The sequence below is a fragment of the Perca flavescens genome, chromosome 8 (assembly GCF_004354835.1).
Source record: "Perca flavescens isolate YP-PL-M2 chromosome 8, PFLA_1.0, whole genome shotgun sequence".
Classification (NCBI taxonomy): Eukaryota; Metazoa; Chordata; class Actinopteri; order Perciformes; family Percidae; genus Perca; species Perca flavescens.
Genome location: NC_041338.1, coordinates 2,030,339 through 2,036,338, shown reverse-complemented (window position 1 = coordinate 2,036,338; position 6,000 = coordinate 2,030,339). Strand labels below are relative to the sequence as shown.

The following is a 6,000-nucleotide window of genomic DNA, read 5'->3' as shown; positions in this document are numbered from 1 at the left end:
TGGTGTATCATTTAAAGCAAAATGGAAGTGCATGGGAAACACTAAATAAATCACGATGTATATAAGGCATGTGACCTGAATATCCACTCCTCACAAAATACAGAGGCTGTGTCTCAAACCGCCTACTTGCACACTTCAAACACTTAGTTTTCAGTATAAAGTGTAGATAACGCAAAAAGTCAGTGCACTGAAAGTACCAGGATGACCCCCTAAAAACGGGCCATAAAGTTCAGTGTGGAACGATGGACACTACGCGCACTAAACGGGCGCCGTCTTGACTACAAAGCGGAAAGGGGCGGGACCAGGGACATCGACTAACAACTGATTGAACAAATGCGTCACGTGGGTCTGGCTTCTCCCGAATTTCAAAACCGACCATAATGGAGGCTCGTTCGGAATACAATCTCATATTTTACTAAAGTAATTCACAGAAACGTGTTTCTGAAAACATTTTAAGCGAGAAACAGGCCATACAGTTGCTGAATCTCTCTGTTTTTTTGATCGACAAAGGTCAGTTTAAAAGATTTTTGTCAGATTTTGAGAAGCGTTCGTCACGCTTATCCCGCTCATCATTTCCGGTAAGTGTTTTAACATAAGTGTTCCATTTGGGACAATACTAACCATCGAAAGTGGGCACTACGGCAGTAAGTGGTCAGTGCGTGTTAGCAGTGTACTGACAGAAGTATGCGGAGTGAGACACAGCCCGTGTTTCCCAAACTATTTCTGCAGGGCCACCCTGTTGTCGAAAAAAATTATTTTCTATTATATATATGTATTATATTTGAATAACAGTTGTGGATGGAAATGCACACAAATTCACATTCACATTTCCTTTGCTATTGTAGAAATTTTGTTTACATTTGTGTTAAATCTGGATGGAAATGTAACTACAAACAGGTATAGTCATTCAAAATATACGGCTCTTGTGTAGCAGTCTGGTTGTTAGTCAGTCTGACCTTCTGCCTATGGCAGAATGCTTACATGTTTTGTGCAAATACAGTTTTAAAATTATAGCTGCTCTGCAGCAATGGTTGGGCCGAGCATTTTGAGGAGGAAAAGGAAAAAGCGTCGGAATGTGACAAATACAAGAGGGTTCTGTCAGTATTAGTGCCAAAGATTCCTGCTCATCACATTGAGTATGCCCAGGGAACAGGCCTATTTAAGTGAGAGATGTGGTGAGTGGTGCTTAGGGGATTTGAACTCCGAACCCCTTGCTCTGAAAACCAGTATCAACCTTGTTAAGCTACAGATCCTCTAAGAAACCCATCTGTTTCCGATCCCCACAGCATAAAGCCAGTTCAGTGGCATGTTAACCTAGGACACAAACTAATGAGCTGAACAGTTCAGACAGGTGAACTGATTGTTTATTTGAATCATGTGTGTCGATGCAGAGACACATCTAAAACATGCATGGAAGGAGTCCAAAGCACAATGGTATATGGTGATCACCTTGTAATGCTGAGGGGTTGAACTTGCAACCTTTGGGCCTGAAGGAAAGTGGTGATCTCAGTAAGCTACTGGCCAGGTGATGACTTCAAGCTTCACAAAAATGAATAGACAATGGGCAGGACTACATGAAAATGCAGAAATTTTAACTACTGTCAAAAAATCATTTCTCATTAGAAAATTGAGAGAGCTTGTGTACTTTGTCTATTGCGTCCGATATAAAGTGTCCTGCATATTCTCCGATGTGTTCCAATGTATCCCGGTGGTACACGTGTGTGGTAGTTTGAATGCACATAATTGTTGTTCTAAAATTTCCAAGACTGTATGGCTGCAGCCTGGGGCGTCCCATATCAAGCCGTCCCGTCTACTTTTCAAAATAAAAGCTTGCGTCCCAAAATTTCCGTCAGGATGAACAGTTTCTGCTCCTGCTGAGAAGCTAAGCGAGGATTCAATATGGCTGACACTCGTTTTTTCCTCGGCAATCTCCGGAAAAAGCCGACAGTCCAACCCCCTTTGGGCTATGCGGAAGTGGCTCCTAATACACAATGAATACAGGCTGTAGTCTTTTGCCTCTGGGCAAAAAAGCCTCAGATGGCGCAAAAATCGTCATTTTGCGTCATCTGAGGTTTTTTTCCAGACCCTCAATACAGAGATCTCCCCTCTCAGGGGGACATGAGGGAGGGAAGCATGGTCATTCAAAAATACTACCGGGGTTCTACTGATACAAAGCTTAATGCTAATCGGTGAAGTTTCCCTTTAAGTTTGGCACGGGACTGGACATCGCTGCTTGGCCCCTAATAAAACTTAATTTGGTTTATTAGTATGAAAATAAGTTCTTCTATGTAGACGGAGAACAGCATAGATAGAGGGTGCAATGGTGAAACCAACAAACAAATTTATCTTTTATATAGTTTCAAATTTCTTATCAAAGGAGAACACAGGAAACAAGTGATTTACAAAGCATATCCGTACCCTGCAGCAGATAAAAATCATGCAATTTAATTTCGGGTTGACTTCACATACAGATGTTTGTAAAGGATATTATTGATATGTGAACATATTGTATAATCTACTGTACTACTAACTTTAGTGCATCACTCACTCTCCACTTTCCTCTTTGGGTTTTCAAACACCTGGCAACACGTTCACTAAATACATTTCCAAGTTGTACTTCAGTTCATTGATTTAATAATATTATATATATAAATATTATAATATTGTAAGAGTTCTATTAGAGGAGCATTTGTTAAAGCTTTACAACCAATCTGGTGGCCTATGGGTTTAAGATACTGACCATGTCATTTTAATGTCCCTGATTTGAGCCTTATCAGGGGCATCAGTCGCATGTCAGCCCCCAAAAACTGCCACCAACTTTAAAAAAGAGAGGAAATAAGTGCACTTACGTGGTGGTGGTGGTTTGTTAGAATGCATTTTATCTGCTGAGTAGAGAACAGACAGCAGGCAGGTTTCACTGGAGTCTCTGGATCAGCTTTAAAGTCTGTTAGACTGAATCACATACTGATATATGTGGATACACCCTGTGGGTGGAGCGCTAAACAAAACGGCTTCACACAGAAATAAGAGCTCGTAATCTGTTCATTCTCTAAAAAAAACAGGAAGGAGAGAGATGGATATCCACTCCTCCATCCCTAAAGGTGATGTATTTCAGCCTTGTAAGCTCCTTTCAGCATTTTGCAGTCAAAACTTGTACTAATTGTGTGGTGGGTTTACTATGTTTTCTATTTGCAGGTCGTCCACTGAGGATTGTGATGATTGGGAAAACTGGAGTTGGAAAAAGTGCCGTCGGTAACACCATTTTGGGTAGAAAGGATTTTCATTCGTGGGCAAGTGCACACTCTGTGACGCAGAGCTGCCAGAAAGAACGGGTCAACAACAGGAGCAGAAAGGTTGATGTGGTCGATACACCGGGGGTTCTGGATACGTCTAAAAGTTCAGAGAGTATAAAGAAAGAGATTGCAAAGTGCATCCAGGTGTCCTCTCCCGGCCCTCACGCCTTTCTGCTGGTCATCCAGATTGGCAGGTTCACAAAAGAAGAAGAAAACTGCGTGCAAGCCCTGGAGAAGATCTTCGGACCTGAGGCATCTAAGTACATGATCATTCTGTTCACGCGTGGCGATGAGCTGGAGGGCACCATTCAGGATTACGTGCAATACGGTCACCCCAAACTTCGGGAGTTGATTAACAGGTGCGGTAACCGGTACCATGTCTTCAACAACAAGAAAAGGAGGAACAGAACCCAAGTGGCTCAGCTGATTAATATGATCGATATGATGGTGGTGGCAAATGGAGGACAGCATTTTAGTGAAGAAATGTATGAGGTAGCAGAGAAGACTCTGCAGCAGCAGAAAAAGTACAGAGAAACAACAGCGGAGGTTTACAACTTCCCCTTCATGGCTGAGCTACATCAGAGGGTCATTCGCTTCCAGGCCATACTGGCTGATGCCGAACAAGACGGACACCAACCACCTGAAGCACTCCGGCGCTGCCTTTAGTGACAACTTTAAGAGTTCATTATTTATCCAGTAAAAGCCTCTTCACGTTCAGTGTTTTTCACCAAATCACATTGTGTGCCTGAGGTCTATTAAACGTGTTGAATGCATTTCCTGCTTGTATTTTAAAACCTGCATTGTTTACATTCCATGTTAACTAGCTAGTTGGCATTTCTGCTCTCTTTTGTAAATTACTGTCACCTATTGTCGATTAGCAGAATAACATGAAATGATCAGCAAGAGTGTGCTCACCCATTGGCATTATATTGTGGGTGCACAATACACAAAAAACTTGTAAAAACATAGCACCAGTAGTCAAACACTCCACATGGTACATTATAATACAATCGTGGGAAATGATGTCACTTTAAATTTAGGTATGGTGTGACACATTATTTTGTGTTTCTTTTTTTACTTTTTTTCTGTGGTAAAAATTAAGTTTGCCTAAAGGTCTCATTCTGGTAATAAATCGAACAATAAAATATACTCAATGCTCCACTCTTCCCTGTTGTGTCTAGTTATTCAAAGTCAAAGTCTGATTCTTGCTCTATTAATTCTTGTGAAGGCCTTGTCATTGTGTTTTGAACCTGTAGCATGGTTAACCCCTTAACGCCGACTGTTGCTAATTTGCATCAAACCCCTTCCATTCTGACTACATGCGAGATAGCGTGGGTGTATTCCCCCCAATGCCGGTTTGTTTACATGCGATACATACCTAGGAACCTTTTGCATGCACTGGTTTCATGTAGGACCGGTCGGAGTGGGAGATACATCCGGTTCACGGAAGCGAAATTAAACCTAACCCTACACCTAACCCTGCCCCTACACCTAACCCTACCCCTAACCCTAAAGAAACTACTGTCAATTTTAGGGAGTAGGAGAGTGTTTTCTTTCATGCCGTCAAGATCCATGTATTTGTCATTTACAGTTTAGAAGTTCTAACAACTTTGTGACATGAATGAAATCTACTGTGTGTTTTATTAATTTTACCATTTTGTAAAGAATTTTACCATAATGCCTGTTGTCGCTAATTTGCATCATACCTAAATTTATATCTATTCCATATGCTATAGACAAATTAACAATCTCAACTTAATTTAGCATCAGCTTGGAGCCAGAAACACACATAATATTTTGTTTGTATAATTGTGAATAAATTCAGGCGTCAAGGGGTTAAACCAGAAAGCAGCACAATCACATGATTTAGTAGTGACAGTAGTTTCAGTGCTAGTTGATGAACAACTGTAGTTGGCAAGCTATCTTCTGACATGCTAGCGAGGAATGTGCTGGTAACTAGGAGGGGCCAGGTAGCTCTGCTTTATATACTTTATTTGAATTATATATACTCTTATTATATACTCTTTTAGTGCACTCGGGCTTTACCGTACCAATAAACTGTAGAACTTTATTAAGTTTATCTTATTTTGTTCTTATGCAGTGTTAAATTATAGTTTGTTTTACGTCTGACCGGGAGTTTTTGGTCTTTTGGTAGGGTGAGGCACGCAGAGTTTTGGTCTTAATTACAGTATTAATCAACTTATGTTCAATATAAAGAAGTGTGAACAGTATGATATGATTATATTTAATTTTAATCAAAATCAAAGAATCAAAAAGTGACTTTTCAGACCCTCATATATATATATATATATATATATATATATATATATATATATATATATATATATATATATATATATTCAAAATACATTTCTTTTGTAATTCATTCCCATGCATGGAGTCCACAGACACTCAGTTAAACAGTGCTGCTCTCTCCCCTTCTGTCCTGTGGTGCAGCAACACTGTGAGTAGGCAGTCAGTTGGGCTGAGGGGGGTGGACTGCTATAGAAACAAAGCTCCTTGAGCAGAAATGGATAAAGAAAAGGGTCTTTCAAATGGCAAGTTGAGTTCAAAGCCCTTCCAGATGGTTCTCTTCACAAGACCAAAGTTATCTGCATGTACTGTTGATGCGAACAGAGTTACCAACAGAGTAGTCAAATCTCAAATACCACTTGAGCATTACAAACTTGAAAAATATCCCTACATT

General features: G+C 40.3%; 1 protein-coding gene across 1 annotated transcript; it reads left to right on the top strand.

The window, feature by feature from the left end:
• The first annotated feature begins 3,073 nt into the window (after nucleotides 1–3,073).
• Nucleotides 3,074–3,959, top strand: LOC114559600 (GTPase IMAP family member 7-like). The gene is made up of 2 exons (XM_028584343.1): nucleotides 3,074–3,101; nucleotides 3,196–3,959. The coding sequence occupies exons 1-2, from the start codon at nucleotides 3,074–3,076 to the stop codon at nucleotides 3,957–3,959; spliced, it is 792 nt and encodes a 263-aa protein (XP_028440144.1).
• The last annotated feature ends 2,041 nt before the right edge of the window (nucleotides 3,960–6,000 follow it).

Coding starts and splice junctions, on each gene's coding strand:
- LOC114559600 (XM_028584343.1), top strand. CDS start 3,074: ATGGATATCCACTCCTCCATCCCTAAAG. Junction 3,102..3,195: donor CCACTCCTCCATCCCTAAAG/GTGATGTATTTC, acceptor TTCTATTTGCAG/GTCGTCCACTGAGGATTGTG.